Raw genomic sequence first — 23,645 nt, 5'->3', positions numbered from 1 at the left:
TGGACGTACATTTACGCCAATATGCCTGCCCGTGCCATTCTGTCGACGTACATTGTCGTGCGCTGGTCGGGAAGTGGTTAAGATAAAGATTATACTTGGGGCACAGCACCAAACATTTGTTATATGTAATAGTGTGTGCCCCTTAACCTGCAGACTGCTGTTTCTTGTTAAAATATTTCCCTTAAGTATAACTAAAGGTAAAACCTTTTTAGTTTTAGACAGAGTGGAAATAGATAAGAACCTCTGTTATGTTTTTATTTCTGTCTGTGTCTCGGTTAGAGAAATTCACCCTATTTAATTGTCCTGTTTTCTGTTGTCACTGAGAGTGAAAGTAAAATAAAATCCCAAATTTAGGGTTGTCACTAAAACAGGAATAGACAAGAATTCTTCCAATGGAGACACCAGTTGTAAAGCCAACCAGAAATTCCCTGACTTTGTTTGAAGGCATTTCTTCTCATCTGTTTTGGCTATGGGACAGGATGTGAAATCTCCCCAATGAGACACAGATGGCAAAAAAGAGAGGTTATAACAAACTTTCATCTAAAATAAAAGAAAAGTTCTACTTTCAGTGCCTCCTTAATTGCTGTTAGATATTGTCCTGAGCAATTATCTCCTGGCGATGTGAGCGTTAACAGCTGCCGCTGCCAGTTTGAGATGTTGCGTAGTTCGCCCACTCACCCCTCTTTGCCCTCTAAGGCCGCGTACACACGCGCGGACTGTTCGCCCAACTTTGTCTGTCCAACAGTTTCGGCAAACAGTCCGCTCAAACTTAGCATGGACGGACATGGCCACACACGACGGACGGACAGTTTGCTGAAACCGTGCGCGATGACGTGAACGGCACGTACGACGGGACGAAAAATACGACGTCCTATACATTGCATTATAGCTTTCGGCGTGAAAATCCTTTCTGAGCATGCGCGCAACTTTGTTTGACGAACAAGCCTACACACGAGCGGACTGTTCGCTGAAACAAGGTTTCAGCGGACAGTTTTACGGAATTTCCGAAAAACCTTGTCCGTCCAACTGTCCGCTGAAACTGTCCGCTGAAAGCCCACACACGAGCGGACTGTCCGCCCAAACACTGTTCAGCGGACAAAGTTGGGCGAACAGTCCGCGCGTGTGTACGCGGCCTTAGCCACACACAAAACTCATATTATTCTCCCACAATGTACTGTGTAAGTGCATTAATAGGAATTTTGTGAATGGCAGAAAGGGAAGGAGAGGGTGAGCAGCACAACATTTCAGACTTGTAGCAACTGTTGTTAAAAGAGAAATATGGGATTATGGATTTTTTTTTAGCATCATACTTACCTGGGTGGATGCAGCATCTGTCCCCTGCAGGCTCTAACACTGAGAACCGAGTGATCAAACAACACTGATCGCTCTGTTTTCAGAGCCCCCTGAGCAGAGAGTTGCTGACTGTCAGTCAGTCTATCTGCTCTGCCTCCCCCCCCCCACATTCTCTGGAGCACTGGGCTGTAGAGGGAGCGGGAGCAGCCAGCTAAGGCTCTCAGTAGCTCACTGGAGCACTGGGCTGTGGAAGAGGCGGGAGCGGCGAGCTAAGGCTCTCAGCAGCTCACTAGAGCACTGGGCTGTGGAGGAGGCAGGAGCGGCCAGCTAAGGCTCTCAGCAGCTCACTGGAACACTGGGCTGTGGAGGAGGCGGGAGCTGCCAGCTAAGGCTTTCAGCAGCTCACTGGAGCACTGGGCTGTGGAGGGGTCGGAAGCGGCCAGCTAAGGGTCTCAGCAGCTCACTGGAGCACTGGGCTGTGGAGGGGGTCGGGAGTGGCCAGCTAAGACTGTCAGCAGCTCACTGAAGCACTGGGCTGTGGAGGGGTCGGGAGCGGCCAGCTAAGGTTCTCAGCAGCTCACTGGAGCACTGGGCTGTGTGGGGAGGGAGGGGGGGGGGGGTGGGGGGTGGCCGGCTAAGGCTCAGGCTCTCAGCAGCTCACTGGAGCACTGGGCTGTGTGGGGAGGGGGGGGGGGGGGGGCGGCCGGCTGGCTAAGGCTCTCAGCAGCTCACTGGAGCACTGGGCTGTGGAGGGGTCGGGAGCGGCCGGCTAAGGCTCTCAGCAGCTCACTGGAGCACTGGGCTGAGTTGGGTGCCGGTCCAGGCATGTGGGCGGATCTTGACCATATAGCCATTAGCTTTCTGGAGCTTGGACCGACTCTGTGAAGTCAGCTGACAGCAGACTTCAGAAACAAGCTTTGGCTGTCTTCTCTTTTAACTCTCAAAGCACCAGAAACCAGCTGCTCAGGGCAATATTCAGCAGCTATGAAGGAGACACTAAAAAGGAGCATTTTTAAGGGAAGCAGCCATCTGAAGGTAATGAGAAACATATCATTGTAACTAACAGGTTGTCCTGTACCCCACCCAGATCTGTGTATTTCTATGGTGGGTATGGCTAGGTGTCTCGGTTCAGCTGCAGACAGTAAGTCTGTACAAATCAGTGACAGGCTGGTACCTTGCGGTTTCATTCAATTGCAAATGGAGATATTACATGTGGTTAGGGACCAGTTTGTACACTGGATGTTCACATCCCAGGGTGAAAACCCATCCCTAACCTCATGTAATCATTCAATGTGTGATTACATGCTGACAGCCAGGAACAGTGTCAGCCTGTCATTCCTTTATACAGACTTTCTATCCACAGATAAATAGAAACACCTGGCAATGCCGGCGACAGTGGTGTGACATTTATAAAAGTATGTAGAACTTACTTTAGCTGATAAAGAGGTGGTGCGGTAGCTGGGTATTCTGGGGGTAGAATTACCTAGAACAAACAGATAATCATAATGGGATATACGTAGTAAAGAAAAAAGGTGATGCTGTTCATAACTAATGATCAGCTTCATATCGTCACATCTGAGAAGGAAAAACACTGCATTTGTTTCAAGTTAGGAATGTAAAGCTGGATACACACCTAAAAAAAAATTTCATTCATCCCAGCGGGTTGAATATAAAAAATGTAATAAAAAATGACAGATTGCTATACTAACACAATGGGTAATCTCCTCTGCTGAGCCTTTGTGCTCTCCGCCCCCCTTCTCTGAAAAAAATACACTGATCAGTGCTGCCAGCCATTGGCTGCAGATGCTGGTTTTCCAACAAGTCCCTTTGACAAAAGCCAGTTGTTAGACCAACTTCTGACAGAAAGACAGCTGTACACAGTGACCGAATGTCGGCCGGTTTCTGCTGAACCAGCCAATATTCGGTTGTTTGTACCCAGCTTAAGACATAATACATCCAGTTTAATCTCATTGGAAACATTATACTACATAGAATTCATTTTCATATTCTGTGCCTCTTTTTATCTCACGACACATCACTGAATTAAACCTATGAGAAAGCTGGGCCATCCAAACTGAGCACCTAATGAAAACAACGAATATTCAAGGCTTACCCCAAAGCCTAGGTTCACACTGATGTGGTGCGGGATTCGCAGCGATTCCTGTGCATTTCTGCACCACATCACAGTCTCACTCCATTCATGCGGACTGCTGTGGGTTCCTGTTCAAACCACATGCGGTTCTTTGCAGTGCGATTTGAGCCTTTTGTTTGACTCAAATCGCAGCGCACCTGCATGAAAAAGGTGCATGCACCTTTTTTCTGCCGCACTGGAATCAAAACACCCATGCGATTCGATTCTACCAATCGCACTGCCTTTTGCGAAACCATTTTTGGGGTGGCAATGTTAACGACCCCCCAAAAATGGTGCGCAAAAGGCAGTGCGACTGGCAGAATTGAATCGCATGGGTGTTTTGAATCCAGTGCAGCAGAAAAGAGGTGCATGCACCTTTTTCACGCGTGTGTGCTGCGATTTGAGTCATACAAAAGACTCAAATCGTACTGCAAAGAACCGTATGTGATTTGAACAGGAACGCAGTGTGATTCCTGTCCAAAATCACATGTAGTTCCCCACAAGGCACCAGTGTGAACCTAGGATCAGTTAACTAAATAGCATCCAGAGAAATAGGCAGCTACATTTATATGTGTTCTTATAAAAGTTGAGCATGCTCTACCCTCATTTTTTGGGCCTTTGGTTATTAATGTGTTCCTTGCAGGATCACTGGCTGAAAACAGAGGGGGGAAAAAAGGCCTGAAAAAAAAAAAAAGGTAATGCAGCCATCACAGCTAAGGATTAATAAGCTGCAATAAATTAAACTGGGTTTTGTTATGCATAAACTGCCATTTGCTGGATTTATTGGCTTCTACAGATTATTGTACAAATACAGCAAATGTAATTATGGTGCAAGCTGGTGCTAGTACACTTTCCACATATAACCCCCATAAACGACTAATGAGAATAGGTGAGCGGAAATATAAAACAATCCATGCATAAAAATGCACTTGCGAAGCATATAAAGTTGATAAAAGTCTCATAGGGTAGATGTACTTCAGTACGCAGCTCCACCTGAGACAGGAACAAATCTCTAAAATAACAAAAAAGAACACAAGGGGGCGCCAGCTCAGCGCACCATCAAAAGGTTTAATCCAGATAATGCAACAGGTTATTGAACTACATGTCTTCAATAAATAGTCATTAATAATCATGCTAGCACATTACAATACATTACCATCTATGAATAATAACTTATCCTTTATTACCTGCAGACAGAGCGTCCATTCTGGCTGATCAAGTGAGTTGGAGATTTTTATGCAAAATATTCTTGCAGCTTCATCGATTACACACCAATCATCACCATAGATGGAAGATAACGCTTCAATCTCATCAATCTAAAAACAAAAAAAAATTGAAAAATGTGTTGTTAACGAGGACCTATTCTTGGGATGGATACAATATAATAGACGGGTTGAAATATTGACCTTTCCTTGGAGAACATGTTGCTTCAGCTTTTTACGCTGCTTTGAGCAACACTGAAAGGAACCTGAAGCAGCACTTTAGTGGCATATTCTCTCTGGCTTTGTGACTGCATCCCAGCTAGGTGTAAATTCTGCAGAAGACTGCGAACAGGCAGGTAAGTTATTGCAAAAGACACATCAAATGGCTCTTCTGCAATAAAGAGCCTGCTTGTTCCTAAGATTTCTTTTTTGACTTGAGGTCCGCTTTAAAGGCAAGTACATACAGCATAGTATTCCAGATTACAAGCAGCACAGCACTTCTGAAAAACATAGGGGACTTCTGTTTCAGAGATGTATTGTTTTACAGCACAGGACCCAAAAGCTAGCCCCTGATGACGTCTGGTTACGACGAAACTCGTGGGAGGAGTTGGGTCACGTGACTTTGCCAAGCTCGACAGCCGGCCATCACACTGGATGGAAACATTGTTTGTTTTTATTGGATTTAAATTTGCTTTTTACTACATTGTTTGTGAGTATTCTGGCCTTTGCTGTACTCTTAATAAACGTACTTGTCAGTAATACTGTGCAGTGAAGTTTATACCTATTTACAGGATGTCCTGATGTGATGAGAGTCTGTCTAAGGAGGATCCTATTGGTGTTCATGCACTGTATCTCCCCATGTGTATCCATCTCCGGTGCCGCAGGTGTGCCCACGTGCCTCCAGCACCATCCACTGTATCTATTACAAGAAGCGCCGTACCGGTACGGCGATTCGCACAACATCGCAGTATGACTGCGGCAGCTGGTCGGCAAGTGGTTAAATGGATTGTAGTGCGTTTCTGTGAAATTCACTATAAAACACATAGGTGTGGTCCGATCAGGTCTGGCTGTTTGTTTTTCAGGCAAACCCGATCGGACCCTCCATGTTCCTCTATGGAGCACCGGATGTAAATGGACCTGTGTCCATTTAGGTCACTTTCACACTGAGGCGCTTTACAGGCGCTATAATGCTAAAAAAAAAAAAAAAAAAAAATGCTTTATTTTTTTGACCCTGGTTTTGTATGTATATTGTTTTTGTAATTGTCAAAATTATTTTTTCTTTTTTTTTTGTTCATGTTTCTGAAAAATCAATAAAAACGTATATCTAAAAAATAAAAATAAAAATAATAGCGCCTGAAAAGTACCTTGAAAGAGCGCTGGCAGGATGGTAAAAAAAAAGTCCCGCAAGCCGCATATTTGCAGTGCTGTAGGAGCAGTGTATACACCGCTCCTACAGTGCCCCTGCCCATTGAAATCAATGGGCAGCATGGCCAAACCGCCGGCAATGCGCCACTGCAGCATTGCTTTGCGGGCGGTTTTAACCCTTTTTCGCCCGCTAGCGGGCGTTAAAAACACTCCACTAGTGGCTGAAAACCTCAGATAAAATGATGGTAAAGCGCTGCTAAAAATAGCGGTGCTTTACTGCCGATGGCCCCAACACCCCAGTGTGAAAGTAGCCTTACACCCAGGTACCCCCAGGTCCGATCCAGCAAAAAAAAAAAGAAAAAAAAAGAGAGGGATGCATTCTCCTCCATCTGGCAAGATTGGATCGAAGGGCAGTTGGGTGTAAATGGACAGCTGGTCTGTTTACATACATCTGTGTTAAAATAAATATATATATATAAGCATTTTTGTTGCTATGTGCATGGAGACTAGGGATTGGCTCAGGTGTGTTCGGATCGTAGTCCCATCCCACCTGAGCACTCCCACCAGGAAGCCCTCACTGCACACCGCCAATCATAGGCAGCGTGCGTATGTGCAGTGTGGGCCTGGAATTGCCTCACTGCCTCTGATTGGCCGGTGCAGTATGGGCCTGGAATTGCCTCACTGCCTCTGATTGGCCGGTGCAGTATGGGCCTGGAATTGCCTCACTGCCTCTGATTGGCCGGTGCAGTATGGGCCTGGAATTGCCTCACTGCCTCTGATTGGCCGGTGCAGTATGGGCCTGGAATTGCCTCACTGCCTCTGATTGGCCGGTGCAGTGAGGGCTTCCCAGCGTGATTGCTCAGGTGGATTGGGACTACGATCCGAACACACCTGAGCCCATCGTTAACGAAGACTAAGGATGAGCTCAGGCGTGTTCGCATGCGGAGCCCGCCAGGAAGTTGGCACAGCGCTGCGCTAATCACAGGCGGTGAGACATTGCCCCGATGTGCGGCTGCAGAGATCGGGCAATGTCTCACTGCCTGTGATCAGAGCAGCGCTGTGCCAACTTCCTGGCGGGCTCCACACGTGAACCATGCAAACACGCTGGAGCTCATCCCTTATGAAGACCAATGGAAGTAGATTATGGTTGAATATATAGTGACAACAGTTTGCGCAGCACTTTACAATATAAAGGGAGATCCTACAATAAAATAGAAGTGGTCATAAGAGCTTACAATCTAATATATCTGAGCCCAGCTCTAACACGTTATTCGTGTAAGCACAGCAGAGCTAATAGACAAGTTACATGTTATGTATATTACACAGCAGCACGGTGCAGGGAATGCCCGGTCCCACGACAGTCTAATAACAAGGACACGCTGTGCTCAGCCATGTTGCACTCACTTGGCTCTGCAAGTTTTCCTCTTCCGTGTCAGCCATGGATTGCAAAGGAGTTCCTGTGCGTCGCACCGCCACCACGTCCACACTAGGGGGCAGTGTGCACACAGAGTATTGATGTGTATAGAAAGCAGGGAGTTGTATGGGGCTCCAGCAGTGTCAGGCTGATCTGTTGCTTCTAGTCCTCTTCCATGGCGGTGCTTACTAAGTAGAAGGCAATAATATATTGTAAGAGGCTGGGGAACAAGAAAACCTCATTGAGGGGTTATTACTGTGCAGACATGATCGGAAGTGCTGGACATTTTCATGGTGAATCTGATGACAGGAGGGAGGGGAGCCCAGGGCTGTCTGTAGTGACACATGATCGCTGGAACATTGTGTGTGCACTGATCGGATAGATAGGAGAAGCCCCTGAGCTGCCATTGGGGGAGATAAACAGGAAGTGTGCACATAATAGGAGCCATGTGTATGGAGGGGGAGGGGCACTGACACTACCATCTCCTCTACATCATAGGGATCAGTGTTTATAACGGTGATCAGTGCTATCGTGGGGAGTACAGTCTCAGGTAAGTGATCATCACACTGACATCTCCCCATCACTAGAGCCAGGAGGAGCACACACTGCTTACGTCACTAGTCTTACTTTATTATGTACACTTTTTCTATGTATAGGCTTTTTATTTTTAGATGATTTTACAAAGCCTTTTGCAAAAAAATAAATAATGCATGCACCCTTATTTATGAATAAAACGTGTATTTATTTTTTGCATTGAGCCTGCAAAGCATTGCAACCCACCATCGGCGGATCACAGGTGCAATGCTCTGGTTCCTGCAGATTATTCCTCCAGCTTCAGTTTTGGGGCTGGGGGAAGTATCCATGAACTACAAGTGCAGTGATGACAACGCACTTCTGCTCTGCTGAGAACAACCAGTCCCTCTTGCGGTGGGTGACGTAGAGTGGTCCGCCATGATTCGTAGAGTGGTCCGCCATGATTCGTAGAGTGGTCCGCCATGATTCGTAGAGTGGTCCGCCATGATTCGTAGAGGGGTCCGCCATGATTCGTAGAGGGGTCCGCCATGATTGGTGCAGGCGTCCGCCATGATTTGTAAGCGATTTGACACCGCTCTGAGATAAGCTTGTTCTACGGCGTTGGGTTGGTGTGTTCGGTTACAAATCACTTTTCTTCAGTGATTTGTAGCTAAAGCATAGAGGTAAGCAGTTGCAGCCAGTCCAGTCTGTCAGGTTACCAGCAGAATCCTGCGGCGAGGAAAAGATAATTGAAGAATCCTAAGGAACATTTTAAAGCGGAGGTCCACCCTAAAGTGGACCTTCCGCTCATCGGAACCCTCCCCCCCTCCGGTGCCACAATCGGCACCTTTCAGGGGGGAGGGGGGTGCAGTTACCTGGATAATCCAGGTAACTGCACCCACTTCCGGGATAGCTCTCTGCGGAAAGGGGCGTAACTTACGCCCCTTTCCGCAAGTGCCCCGCTGCCTGCTGGGAAACACACAGATCCCAGAGGCAGCGGGGAGCGTCTTTATTGCGCAGCGCGATTCACGCATGCGCAGTAGGGAACCGGGAAATGAAGCCGAAAGGCTCCATTTCCTGATTCCCATACCCAAGATGGCGGCGGCAGGACCCGACAGACGACCTAGAGATCGGCTTCGGGTGCCAACATCGCGGGCGCGCTGGACAGGTAAGTGTCACTATTTTAAAAGTCAGCAGCTGCAGTATTTGTAGCTGCTGGCTTTTAAAAAAAAAAAAAAAAACGCGTAGTCCCGGTGGACTCCCGCTTTAAGTTTACTTTATGGGTTTTTTCTTTTGAGTAAATGTGGTCATTCTACCACTAGAGTATGTGAGAGCAAATATGTTTTACGTGCTCTGCAGTAAGGGCATGTTTGCAGAGCCCGCCAGGAAGTCAGCACTGTGCTAATCACAGGCAGTGAGACATGTCTCAATCTCTGCAGCCACGCATCGGGACAATGTCTCACTGCCTGTGATTAGCGCAGTGCCGACTTCCTGGTGGGCTCAGCACATGGGCTGTGCGCACACGCCGGAGCTCATCCTTGCTCCTCAGTATCTCACTCTGTGTCAGTAAGGAGACAGAGTACTTAGTCTCAGGCACCAGGAGGATCTTGCAGGGGGGATTCCTGGATGTTCTATGGATTAGCTTGCACCTTCTACATGTGGCTCTCCCCTCCAGCCCCTGTCTATGTAACTGAGGACGTTTTATCCTCAGCTCTGGTGGGGTTAGAAGAAAGGTTAGCTTCTTTAATCGCATCTTCTACCCAAAGTGAGAGAAAACGCGATAGATCCCCCGCCCTGGGCCCTCTAACAAGGGAGCAGTGGGCAGAGGAGGATGATTGGGAAGAGGGACAGACTAGTGATTCCTCTTCTGAGGAATCAACTGTGGAAGAGCCCTTTTCAGCCTCACAATCTGAAAGATTGTTGGTGCAATCCCTTACAGAAATGGTCCTTATTGCATTCAAGCTGCCGTTAACGGAGTCAGCTGAAAGGCCCGTTTCTTCCTTGGGTTCTCTAAAACCACCTCAGGCTATGCATGCCTTTCCTGTCCATCCATTGCTGGAGCAACTTATATATGCTGAGTGGGATCACCCAGATAAGCATTATCTCCCTCCTAAAAAATGTTCAGCACTTTATCCCATGGAGGAAAAATTCACCAAAAAATGGAGTATACCAGCAGTTGACACTGCTGTATCCTGTGTGAATAAGAGTTTAACTTGTCCAGTAGACAATGCTTAAATGTTTGGGGATCCAACAGATAAAGAGATTGGAATTCTTATTGAAAACCTCTTTTTCCTTTGCAGGTGCAGTAACGCAACCTGCGGTTGCTGCAATAGGCATTTGTCAATCCCTAAAAGACCAGTTTAAACAGGCTCTCAAGGTGATCCCTGTCCAGTAGGCCCGGGATTTAGCCGAGCTACCAAGGGCATTATGTTTTGCAATTGATGCCATTAAGGATTCTATTCACCAGGTGTCGCGCCTTGCGCTCTTGCTAGTGCATATGTGTAGGATCCTGTGGTTGAAAAACTGGTCAGCTGAAGCTCCATTCAAAAAACTCCTGGCTGCGTTTCCTTTTCACGGGGAACGGCTGTTTGGGGATGATTTGAATAAATGCATCCAAAAAATTTCAAGTCGGAAAAGTACCTTTTTTACCAGTTTAAAGAAGTAAACGTCCCTCCTTTAAATGGGCTTCTTCTCCAGGGCTATGGGCATCAGCCTCTAGGAAGTCGCGGCGGCCTACGCTGTCAGGTTCCAGAAGTAAACCTCAAGGTCAAGCCCAGGGACAAAAGAAGTCCTGGGGGTGGAAGCCTACAAAACAGAATCCTAAGACCTCTTTATGAAGGGGTGCCCCTGCTTGGGTGGGGGGAAGGCTTCTGCAGTTCTCAGAAGTTTGGTGGGAAGAGATTCAGGACAGACGGGTCATCTCCACAATAGCTCTAGTTTACAAACTAGAGTTCCGAGAGTTCCCCTCACCTCATTTTCTGAGGTCAAGCATCCCCAAAGAGCCAGAGAAAAGGGAGTCTCTGTTTCTAGCATTAGACTGGTTGACGTCTCGAGGGGTGATCATGGAAATTCAAACAGAGGACCAAGGGTTGGGGTTTCTGAATCGGTTCCTGAATATATGCTCTTTTCGCATGGAGTCGATCAGATCAGTAGTTTCCATCCTACATGGAGGGGAATTTCTGGCGTCAATCGACATCAGGAATGCATACCTGCATGTGCCTCTTTTCACCACTCACCAGAAATATCTGCGATTCGAAGTGGAACAGCACCATTTTCAGTTTGTAGCTTCGGGCTAGCTACTGTACCCCGGGTATTTTACAAAAGTTCTGGCCCTGCCTTTGGCCAGACTAAGGGTGCAGGGTATAACAGCCATGGCATACCTGGACAACCTGCTGCTGGTAGCCTGCTTGGAACAAAGCGTGGTCAGCACTGTCAAATACCTGAAATACCTAGGTTGGATTCTCAACCTAGAGAAATCTTCCGTAGCCTCCCTGGCGATATTCCAGAGTCTGGCTCGGGGTTAGATTTCATTACCATAAGCGGTATTCCCGAGCCAGACTCGGGGTCGCATCGCGGGATCCATGGAGGGGGTTACTTACCTTGTCCCCTGGATCCAGCGATGTTTCCCCGCTGTGATCAGCGTGCCGCTGTGTCTCACTCGATCTGTCACAGTGCCGAGCTCCGTTCCCTGCAAGCGTTGCGAGTTCACCGCCAAATTCAAAAAGTAAAAAACACAGTATAGATACAGTACTGTAATCTGCAAGATTACAGTATACTGTATCAAATAATTACACATCCCCTTTGTCCCTAGTGGTTTGTCCAGTGTTCTGCATGCAGTTTTATGTTATAAATATTGTTCTTTATGCCAGGAAACTGGAGATTGTCCATAGCAACCAAAAAATGTCCGTTTACATCAAAAGTGGTTATAGACCAGCTAGAAAACGGCGACAATAAATTAGAATCACTCACAGAATTGAGCGATAGGAATTTGTGGGGAAATTCGTCATCAAACACTAAAAGTAATGACAGTGACAATTCTACAACTCAGCACATTTCAGTGTTTTTGATTTGGTTACATTATTGAATAGTTTTTATTATTATTTGTTATTATTTATAGTGTGTGTGTGTGTGTGTGTATATATATATATATATATATATATATATATATATATATATATATATATATATATATATATATATATATATATATATATATATATATATATATATATAATTTTACAGGCCTACAATATAAAATGCCAAATTTCCATGGAAAATAATGGTACCGCTTTCAGCACCTAAAATCTGAAATAATCATACCGCCAGGGAGGTTAAAACCACTAAAAAGGCTGCAATACTTAGGTTTGATCATAGACACAACCCAGAGAAGGGTGTTTTTGCTCCACGCAAATATCGACGCCATAAAGGAACTGGTCCAGGTGGTCAGGACAAAGAAAGATCCGTCTATTCGCCTTTGCATGAGAAAAGATGGTGGCTTCATTTGAAGTGGTTTCCTATGCCCAGTTCCATTCAAGGATGTTGCAAAACAGCATCCTATCTGCTTGGAACAAAAAGGTCCAAGCTCTAGATTCCCCAATGCGGCTGACCCCAAAGGTGTGCCAGAGCCTCAACTGGTGGCGGACAACCAAGAATCTGCAAAAGGGGAATTCCTTCATTCCAGTTAACTGGATGGTGGTAACAACAGATGCCAGCCTTTTCGGGTTGGGGAACAGTACTGGAACAGGCAACTGTCCAAGGGAAGTGGTCCAGAACCATAAGGGCCTTGCCCATCAATATCCTAGAGATACGGGCAGCTCACTTGGCTCTCAGGGCCTGGACATTGAGGTTACGGAATTGTCCTGTCAGGATCCTATCCGATAATGCCACAGCAGTGGCCTTTATCAATCGCCAAGGAGGCACCAGAAGTCACGCAGCCCTGAGAGAGGTGAACCATATCCTAGCTTGGGCAGAGAAGCATGTAGCTTGCCTATCTGCAGTCTTCATTCCAGGGATAGAGAATTGGCAGGTGGACTACTTGAGTCGCCTGCAGTTGTTCCTAGGGGAATGGTCCCTTCGCCCCAATATCTTCGTGGTAATATGCCAAAGATGGGGACCCCAGACATAGATCTTTTGGCATCCAGGTTCAACAAGAAGTTGGGCAACTTTGTGTCAAGGACAAGGGATCCACTTGCATGTGGGACAGATGCATTGGTAACCCAGTGGGATCAGTTTTCACTTGTTTATGCATTCCCCCCCCATATTCAGTTGCTGCCACAGCTTCTTTGCAGGAAAGGAAGCTGGTGATTCTTGTACCCCTATCATGGCCCAGAAGGTCTTGGTATGCAGAGATTGTAAAGATGGTGGTAGAGGAGCCTTCCACCACATCCAGACCTGCTCTCACAGGGGCCAATATGCCATCCTACCTTACAAACGCTAAGTTTAACAGCTTGGCTATTGAAGCCCACATTCTGAAGAATCACTGAGAGCAAAAGGTGGGAGTGTTTACATGCCACGGTCACAATGCTTTCCATAGCACCCACAGAAATTATCTCTGTCACGTTTGGTGGGCAGTACCACCACCCATTACAACCCATTCAAGAGGAAGTAAACCCTGATGAGTTTACTTCCTCTTTCATTCCCTGCAAAGGCAAAGCATAATGGACTACTATACATCGCATATTAGCCCATTATGTGTCACTTACCTGACACAGGAGCCAGAGAAGTCCCCGCTGTCCCCTGTAGTCCGCCGCATCCATCTTGTTGGTGGGGTCTCGCAGCTCCGCCGCTGTCATTCGGCGAAGCCGCAATGACGTCACTCCCGCGCATGCGCACGGGAGTCGACACGCACGGCAGCTCCATTCTTGGAAATGCCGCGCTCAGTGCGCCTGCGCGCCGCTGTCTACGGCGCATGCGCCGTAGACAGCGGTGCCCGTTTTCGGGCAAATATCTCCTAAACCATATAGGTTTGGGAGATATTTCTTGGACCTACAGGTAAGCCTTAATCTAGGCTTACCTGTAGGTCAAAGTGGTTTGTAAGGGTTTACAACCACTTTCAAGTGAGTAGGGGCACGCCACAAACTTGCAACCATGTGCTTTGTATGGTGGTTGAAACAGGTGGTAAAAAGGCATCCTAGTGTTACCTCGCTGCCTGTCGGATGCAGACTGCTTTTCAGAGGAGCGGCAATTTAGACGCTCATTTAGCCTAGGTTCACACTGACAGTGGGAATGAAATGGTTCAGCTGAACCTGCAACATTTCATTCCCGCATGTCAGTCTTGAACTCTGGGGAGATTTCAGACATCTGTGCGGGTTTCTGCACAAAGGTCTATTGAAATCGCACCAAAAGTAGTACAGAAACTACTTTTGGGAATTGGTGTGGTGTCGTGCGAATCCCAGGCGGTGCTGCCGATTTGACATGCGATTTGATGATTTCAACTTGCTGCAATGTGAAGCAGGGCTTAAACATAGCCTAATTGAATGAGCTGAACATAGAATGTGGTGACTATGCACAGCTGCTCCGGTTCTGACGTGTGTGGTGTGGTGTGTGTTTTTCTTTTCTTTTTTTTGGCTCGGAGCTACTTTCCCACATCACATGACCGCACATGCTGACTCTTGGCAGTCACTTGAATTATTGCAAAACAGAGTGCATGTGAAGTGACAAGGATTTACAGGAAAGGCAGTTTATAGAGTGCTGCTCCTAGGAGGTTCCAGACATCGTTTTTCAATTCCAGGTGAGAAATTTCACTTTTCTGGTTGCCTGAGCCATTGTTAGTCACAGATGATTGTTACAGTAGCCTATATCATGATAGAATGCATTTGTGCTTTGGAGCTGAATATAAGAACTTACCTGCAAGTATTTATAAAGCATATAGGTGCGGAGTATAGGATGATCACAAATTGCATTTAGACCACAATATAAACATCAAGGCCTCGTTCACGCAGGGTGTATTAAAGCGTATGTCCGTGGAGGACAGTGTTTACCCGCAGGGGGATGTACAGGTGTTCTCTGCCTTCCCATGCAGGCAGTACTATTCATGTCAATTGTTGGGGCACAGTGGCTGCACAGACAGACGCCTCTTCCAATCTGCAGGTACACGGGCCAGAACGCAGCTTGCATAAAGCTAGCCATGCAGAGCTCAAATGTAGGTGGATTTCTACCGAATTGGGTGAAGTTTGAACAATGAGTGGTCCTGTCGGCTCCATCTAGCTTGAGAAAAAGTTGATTTAGAAAGAGAGACTGAGACATGTTGAAAATTATTGCCTCAACTGTAACCAGTGGTGGTCTGTCCATAGGGGGCGCAAGGTGCCGCCCCCCCCCCAAGCTAGTCATAAAAAAAAAATATGTCACGTTAAGAGTGTCCAGGCAGGACTCGCAATAAATATGCCGACACCAGGGACCTAAAGACTGGCGAAGAACCGGCCTGGGTGAGGGCGGCGCTGGATCCCTGGACAGGTAAGTGTCTTTTTATTAAAAGTCAGCAGCTACATTATTTGTAGCCACTGACGTTTAATATTTTACAAACCTGCTGAAACTCCTCTTTAAAGCGGAGGTCCACCCTAAAGTGGACCTCCGCTCATCGGAACCCTCCCCCCTCCGGTGCCACAATTGGCACCTTTCAGGGGGGAGGGGGGTGCAGATACCTGTACAGTACAGGTATTCTGCACCCACTTCCGGGATAGCTCTCTGCGGAAAGGGGCGTAGATTACGCCCCTTTCCGCAAGTGCCCGCCCCTTTCCGCAAGTGCCCCGCTGCCTGCTGGGAAACACACAGATCCCAGAGGCAGCGGGGACCATCCTTATTGCGCAGCGCGATTCGCGCATGCGCAGTAGGGAACCGGGAAATGAAGCCGAAAGGCTCCATTTCCTGATTCCCATACCCAAGATGGCGGCGGCAGCACCCGACAAGACGATCTAGAGATCGGCTTCGGGTGCCGACATCGCGGGCGCACTGGACAGGTAAGTGTCACTATTTTAAAAGTCAGCAGCTGCAGTATTTGTAGCTGCTGGCTTTTAAAAAAAAAAAAACGCGGAGTCCCGGCGGACTCCCGCTTTAAACTAGATCTAAAGCAAAGGGGGTTCTAACCCCTTTCAATTACATTTTTGCCACCTGTGTCCCATTGGGGAGATTTGGATTCATTTCCTGTCCTGTACCCACAACAGATAGGGAGAGTGACCTCCTCCAAAATGAAAGAAATCCCAGGTTGTCTCCTGGAAAAGTGTAACTATTGGAAGATTTCCCCTCTATTACTGTCCTGTTGGCATTTTTTTGGTGATAATAGTCACCAGAAGAAAGTGAGGGGGTGAATCTCCCTAATGGGGGCAAAGACCACAATAACAATCTAAAATGCCAAAAATGGCCAGCACTCCAGAGATTACAGATGTCTACTGTACTTCCTACTTATCCAACCGCACCTTTACCGTTTCTTACAACTCTACTTCCTCCTCTGCTCTTCCTTTCTCTGTTGGGGTCCCCCAAGGTTCTGTTCTTGGACCGCTCCTATTTTCAATCTACACTTCCTCCCTAGGTCAACTGATAGCCTACCATGGCTTCCAATACCACCTTTACGCTGACGACACCCAAATCTATTTCTCTACCCCTCAGCTCACACCCCTGTCTCCTCACGTATCACTAATTTACTATCGGATATATCAGTCTGGATGTCACACCACTTCCTCAAACTCAATCTATCCAAAACCGAACTTGTAATTTTTCCTCCCCCATATGCCCCTTCCCCTGATCTCACTGTCCAAATTGATGACACAACCATAAGCTTATCCCCACATGCCAAGGTTCTAGGTGTAGTCCTGGACTCTGACCTCTCCTTCAAGCAACACATCCTGCCGCCTCAACCTCTGCAACATCTCCAAAATACGCCCCTTTCTAACCAATGACACAATAAAGCTCTTAATTCACTCGTTGGTCATCTCTCACCTCGACTACTGCAACTCCCTTCTCATTGGCTTACCTCTACATAGTCTATCACCTCTTCAATCCATCATGAATGCTGCTGCCAGACTCATCCACCTTACCAATCGCTCTGTGTCTGCTACTCCTCTCTGTCAATCCCTCCACTGGCTTCCGCTCAGCCAAAGAATTCAAAATACTAACAACTACGTACAAAGCCATCCACAACTCTGCCCCCAGCTACATCACTAGTTTTAGTTTCTAAATACCAACCCACTCGTTCTCTTCGTTCCTCTCAAGACCTCCAGCTCTCTAGCTCCCTCATCACCTCCTCCCATGCTCGCCTGGACTCGCCAGGACTTTTCCAAAGCCTCTCCAATCCTATGGAATGCCCTACCCCAATCTGTCCGCCTATCTCCTACTTTATTAGCTGTTTAGGCGATCCCTAAAAACCCTTCTCTTCAGAGAAGCCTGCCCTACCCACACCTAACAACCGTATTTTCATTTTCTCCATCAGCTCATCCCCCACAGTTATCCCCTTTTTGTTTCAACTTGACCCTCCCTTCTAGATTGTAAGCTCTAAAGAACAGGGCCCTCTAGTCCCTCCTGTATTGATTTGTCTTGTAAGCGTTCTGTCTGCCCTCATGTTGTAAAGCGCTGCGCAAACTGTTGGCGCTATATAAATCCTGAATAATAATACTGTAAATGTTGTCTGTCACCTTGAGAAAGTTATGTTGGTATTATAATGACAGTAAATATTTGAGATCTGTAACCTCTGGTGTGCTGGTCTCTTTTGCTATTCTGGATTCCCATGGTATCTCCACTGACTATGTACCCTCTTTAGTTGTGAAAGTGCGGGATGGATTTTTATTCAGCGATAAAAACCTGCCAATTTTCTAATCCCTCTCCACTCTATGCAAAACTTTGTCTGCGGTTGTAAACCCTCGTGTTATTTCACCTTAATGCATCCTATGCATTAAGGTGAGAAAACGTCTGACACTGACCAGCCCCCCTGTTTTACTCACGTGCTCTACCTCCCTGCCCGTTGTCTCGGCTCTTGATTGGATAGATTACATAGTTAGTTAGGTTGAAAAAAGACACAAGTCCATCCAGTTCAACCATAAAAATAAATAAAATATCAAACAATCCCATATACCCAATCCTTTACCCACAGTTAATCCAGAGGAAGACGACAAACCCCAGCAAAGCATAATCCAATTTGCTACAGCAGGGGAAAGAATTCCTTCCTGACTCCCGAGAGGCAATCATATTTTCCCTGTATCATCTTTACCTATAAATGTTAGAATCCAGTTATATTGTGTGCATTTAGGAAAGAATCCAGGCCTCTCTTAAAGCAATATACTGAGCTGGCTAGAACCACCTCTGGAGGGAGTCCTTTTCACAGCTCTTACTGTGAATAAGCCTTTCCATATTTGGAGATGAAATCTCTTTGCCTCTAGGCGTAAAGAGTGCCCCCTTGTCCTCTGTGTTGACCGTAATGTGAATAACTCAACACCAAGTTCACGTTATTGACCCCTTATATATTTATACATGTTGATCATATCCTCCCTTAATCTCCTCTTCTCAAAACAGATTAAATTCCGTTTGTCTAATCTTTCATCATAGCTAAGATCCTCCATGACTCTTATCAGTTTGGTTGCTGAAGTAAAAAATGATACAATAAATATTATTGTACCTATATATTCATTTGTCTGATCCCTATAGTTAATCTATATTAAACTCTAAGCACATGTTACTGATGATATCACTATAATACAAGGTTAGCTATGAAATCAAGCACACGGCTTAATTAAACTTATTTATTTCCCAAGATGACAGGAAACGCTAACAAGGAAGTATTAAAAGATATTACAATATCACAAAGCTTACAATCGGAACATAACAGAAGACTATCAAAGATACTTGATAGTTGGCTAGTCTCCAGATGTTAAGAGAGCTCTGGGCCGAAATGGCTTAGGCCCAAGCCACCATCCAGAGCAAGATCTCAAGGTGGTCAAAGACAGAGGGAAAGAGAGCCAACAGGCTCAGGCAAACGTCAGCAGCTAAAGAGACCAAACTCTTTCTTTTGTGAGCTTTTTACTCAAACATACACCATTCTAACCCAACCCCCAGTACCCTCCCATTTAGACTTTCGACAAATCGGCATTTATTAGTACAGAATTTCTCAACAGATTATATTATTGTCTATCCTGCTGTACTTTGGCCTCTAGGTGGGGGGTGGGGGGGGGGGCATTTGTCCATTGCCACTGTCCAACCTGGGTCAATTCTTCTTCATAGACATCTTGGTCTTTGATCTTCTGTAGCTAAATCCATCAGTCATCTTGCCAGCAGTGGCTCTCTTTGAATCTTTTAATCACACATATCACAGCAAGTGGGCTTGAGCAAAGCCCTTGTTCTGATATGCTACAAAGCGTTGATGTGTAACTGGTTACATTCCAACTTAGGACACCTGGCTGTATCAACCAGCAAATTAAGTACCAGTATTAAACTGTTGACTTCCAACAGTTGCCCTTCTCTGCACTTTCTCCACTTCCCCGATATCCCCTTTGAAAACTGGTGCCCAAAACTGAGCTGCATATTCCAGATGAGGTCTTACTAATGATTTGTACATGGGCAAAATGATCTCTATCTCTCTCATAAAGGACTTTGCTCGCTTTGGAAACTTCAGCTTTGCATTGCATGTTATTATTAAGCTTATGATCTACCAAACCCCCCCAGATCCTTCTTCACTACAGACTCCCCCAGTTGTACTCCTCCTAGTATGTATGATGCATGCATATGCTTAGCCCCCAAGTGCATAACTTTACATTTATCAACAATAAACCTCATCTGCCGCATAGTCGCCCAATTAGACAGTGCACTGTTGTCGGCTTGCAAATTGCAGACATCCTGTAAGGACATTATTCCACTGCATAGTTTTTATGTCATCTGCAAAGACTGAAATTGTACTTTTAATCCCAGACCCAATATCATTTATAAAGATATTAAAAAGTAAGGGTCACAACACTGAACCTTGGGGTACACCACTAATAACCTTAGACCATTCAGAGTAAGAATCATTAACCACTACTCTCTGAATTCTGTCTTTTAGCCAGTTTTCTATCCATTTACAAACTGATATTTCCAAACCTGTAGACTTTACCTTACACATGAGCCCATGTGTGGGGAACTGTGTCAAACACTTTTTTGAAAATTCCAAGTATGCCACAGCCACCCCTCCGTCCAAGGTTTTACTTACCTCTTCATAAAAAGGAATCAGATTTGTTTGACAACTTCTGGCTTTCGTGTCTTTCATGCTGTCTGTTGCTTAAAATATTTTTTCCAGCAAGAACTCATTAATGTGGTCTTTTATTAAACTCTTCAGTACAGTATCTTCCCAACTATAGAAGATTAACAGGTCTATAGTTACTTGTTAAAGACTTTGTTCCTTTTTTAAATATAGGCACCACATTGGCCCTGCGCCAATCCCAGTGGTACCATTCCCGTCATTAACGAGTCCCTAAAAATTAGAAACGATGGCTTTGAAATGACAGAGCTCAATTCTTTTAGGATCCATGGGTGGATGCCATCTGGTCCAGGGGCTTTATCGACCTTTAGTCTGTCTAAATATTTCTGGCCCATATCACTTTTGAGCCATTGGCCCCCATTGCTGTCAATCAAATCCAATGATGCGGGTGCTGGGGGCAGGGCCGAGTCCTGCATTCTGTGTGAATGTACACAGTAGCAGGACTCGGGGGGGGGGGGGGGGGCATGCCCGCACGGATGTCCACCTTAGGAGAGCCTTCTCCAACATTGGCACTCGATGTGGGGAGGAGCTCCCAGCGCCACGGGGGACCCCAGAAGTCAAGGATCGGGGCCACTCTGTGCAAAACGAACTACACAGTGGAGGTAAGTATGACATTTTTTTTTTTTTTTTTTTTTTTTTTTTAATAAACAAGGGGTTTACAGTCACTTTAAGAAGTGTGTTTGCTGTTAAGTTCTATGCAAAGCTGACCATACTCCTTACAACCTTATTGTACTATTACCTTTATATTAAAAGAGAAGTATGGCCACAGATTTTGGTCATGCTTCTCTTGTGGGTCACAGCAGTGTACATATTCCTTGCTCTCCTGTGACCTAGAATCAGCTGACATCACAGAGCTGCACCAGGGTCTGGAAGGATCCTAACCACAGTGGAGTGCTGGAGGAGCAGAAAAGCGAGCTATGTCTCGCACTCACTTCTGCTCAGAGCTGATTGAGAACTGAGTGATCAGTGGTGTTTAATTCTTCAGTTTTAGAGTCAGGAAGGGGCAGCTGCCGCATCACACTGATGCCGCAGCAGCGTGGAGGGAAGTATGTGTGCTTGTTTTCTTAACAATCCCATACTTCCCCTTCAAGCTACAATGCTATCTCAATAGGCCCACAATGTATAGTAAAATTATAATATGTGGACAATTTAAAGTTCATCTAAGTAGAAAAGCAAAAATTGAATATATTGCAGATTACCAGTCCCAATATAGCATTTCAAATTGCACGATTTTTGCACCCATTTATGAAATGCCCCAAAATCACTTGTCATGCTTGTAGTGCCAATCATTGTTAATGGCAGCCCAAAAGCAGTAAAGTAGACCTGTGTTATTTTCTAGAAAAAAAAAAGTGACAAACATGCCAAAACATGTGACGTTCGAAGCTCAAAAAAGGTGCATGTGCTACTTTGCTGTGTTTTTGTGTATAGGCAGCCTAATTCAAATGAATGGGCTGCTCTGCGTGGCACAAATATAGGCATATGTGCAACTCACTTTTGGTATGCTTTCACAAAACATTACAGTATGACTGCTTCCTTGGATGTGTTTCCTGCATTCGTTTTCTTGGTAGTCAGTCAGACTTTCCTTTATTTTTATCTGGTCGATCTGCTCAGTAACATACTTTCTGTCCCTTCATGTCTACGCTCATTATTACATTATATTCATAGGGGCAGTCATGATTGTCACAAAGGATGGACAAATAATTTTTCTGCTTTTTTTATTTATTATTATTATTATTATTATTATTATTTTTATTTTTTTCATTACACGTTGGCTGATGAGATCTAATAGTTTATATAAGGGTCCTTTCATGCAGGCTTTCCAATTGGCTCCATCTGTCCGTTTTTTAGGTGGACCAGATCAGGAGTTCCATGTAAGTCTATGGGCAGGCTGATGTAAATTGACATGTAATTTTTTTCATCCGCTTAACTCTGAATCTGTCACGTACCTGGTCATAGGCCAGAATGCTGAGAGGACTTCCCTTGCGACTGAGTGCAGAGTGACCTTGAAGGTGATGGCAGGGAACGTTATGCCCAAAGAAGCAGGGGGTTGCCAGCTGCAAGGCTGAAGTAATGTACACTGAACGAGCAAGAAGCACTGCAGGGCAGGAGTCTCCCAGATGTACCAGGCAGTGCTTGATAGCAGGGTCAGGAGTCAAGCCAGGAGTCAGAGCAAGAGATGTCACCAGCACACCATTGGTCCCCAAAATTGGGTTCAAAGCTTTATTCAGCGATTGCATCAGTACAGCAAACTGCAACATTTTGGAGCCACGTAGGACCCCTTCATCAGGCATGTGACTACAACTTTTACAGGAACATGTGTGTTGGAAGCCAGGAGTCTACATGGAATATCAGCCAGGAGCAGAGGCAGGGAGCTGAATCGGGAACAAGCCGGGGTCAGACAGTCAGGAGTGTAAGCTGAGGTCATATGCTGGAGAACAGACAGAAGCAGAGTCGGTAGAACAAGCCAAGGGTCAGTAGCCAGGAATAGAGGCAAGACAGGTCAAAGGTGAGCCGGGGCGGTAACAGGGAATCCCAGTAACAGCAGAAGCGGAACACACAGGAAGCTGAATATCATCCAGTAACTTGTGGATCAGACTGCTGGATTTAAATTGGGCACTGGGCACCAGGATCTGTCAAGGATCTATCTGTGTTCCAAGTCAGTAGGGGAACTGTTTACAGATCCCCTGCTGACTGGACCAGACACGGCCCGTGTGAAAGGATTAAAATTAATCTTTTGAAACATTTTTCATTCAAGAATAAATTTTATGTTTCGGTCTAGCTGTCTGTTTTTATCTTTTATTTTTGGTTTTCTTTTGTGAATATGACTCCATATAGAAATGTTTATGCCTACTCAATGCACAACAATGGGTATATTGGCAGCCCATCGATTGTGATCTACTAGTTGATCGTGGGCAAGTGATGGGTAGATTGCGTTTGTGTCCCTGCCTTTGCCGACCCTGAAGTGCTGCACTCCCAGTATGGCGCAAGGAAGAGATGTTGGGAGATGTTACAACAGCTTCCCTGCCCTGCATCTGGAAACCATTTCAGTGCCATCCTCATGGTATGACCCCCCCCCCCCCCCCCTTCCAGTACCATGCCCTTCTAAACCCCCTGCCCTCTGACAGACCATGATAACCCTCAACAATGTAGGTCTTTGCTTTAGAGAAATTGAAAAGAAAGCTAAGGTTTCAGTGAGTAGTTTTTCCTACACCATCAAAAGGCAATTGGAAACTGTGACAGGGGGAGATCTGGCCAAAGCCACACTGGAAACAGAAGATTTCTAAGCCCTTGTACACATGGTCAGAGAATCCGTCCGAATGTGCCCTATCGGACCGTGTTGTCGGATAATCCGACTTTGTGTGGTATGCATCGGACTGTTTTCATCGGAATATCCGTCGGACCAAATTTTCCAACTTGCTGGAAATATTTTCCGACAAACTGGTCCGATAGGACATACTCACTCCGATCGTGTGTAGGGAATTTCGATCGGACAAAGTGCCACGCATGCTCAGATCA

The 23,645-nt window shown here is 45.9% G+C and overlaps 2 protein-coding genes across 3 annotated transcripts in view; one reads left to right on the top strand and one right to left on the bottom strand.

Moving 5' to 3' along the window:
• IMPACT (impact RWD domain protein) overlaps positions 1 to 7,571 on the bottom strand; it is a 29,022-nt gene extending 21,451 nt beyond the window's left edge. The window contains exons 1-3 of the mRNA XM_077492586.1: positions 7,396 to 7,571; positions 4,612 to 4,740; positions 2,724 to 2,776 (exon numbers count right to left, since the gene is read on the bottom strand). Of these exons, the coding sequence (XP_077348712.1) occupies positions 2,724 to 2,776; positions 4,612 to 4,740; positions 7,396 to 7,431 (218 nt within the window). The 5' untranslated portion in view covers positions 7,432 to 7,571. The remainder of the gene's footprint in view (positions 1 to 2,723; positions 2,777 to 4,611; positions 4,741 to 7,395) is intronic.
• A 218-nt stretch (positions 7,572 to 7,789) lies between these two features.
• Positions 7,790 to 23,645, top strand: part of OSBPL1A (oxysterol binding protein like 1A) — a 159,298-nt gene continuing 143,442 nt past the window's right edge. The window contains exon 1 of one of the 2 annotated variants that reach the window (XM_077492581.1): positions 7,790 to 7,955. The gene's annotated coding sequence lies outside the window, so the exon portion shown is untranslated. Of the gene's footprint in view, positions 7,956 to 14,522; positions 14,649 to 23,645 lie in introns of those variants that run through there. The other variant, XM_077492582.1, reaches the window with a different exon arrangement.

The sequence above is a fragment of the Lithobates pipiens genome, unplaced genomic scaffold (genome assembly GCF_037356315.1).
Source record: "Lithobates pipiens isolate NorthernLeopardFrog02 unplaced genomic scaffold, aLitPip1_a1.2 Scaffold_19, whole genome shotgun sequence".
Classification (NCBI taxonomy): domain Eukaryota; kingdom Metazoa; phylum Chordata; class Amphibia; order Anura; family Ranidae; genus Lithobates; species Lithobates pipiens.
The sequence above is the reverse complement of the archived record's forward strand: the minus strand, read 5'-3'. Positions and strand labels throughout refer to the sequence as shown.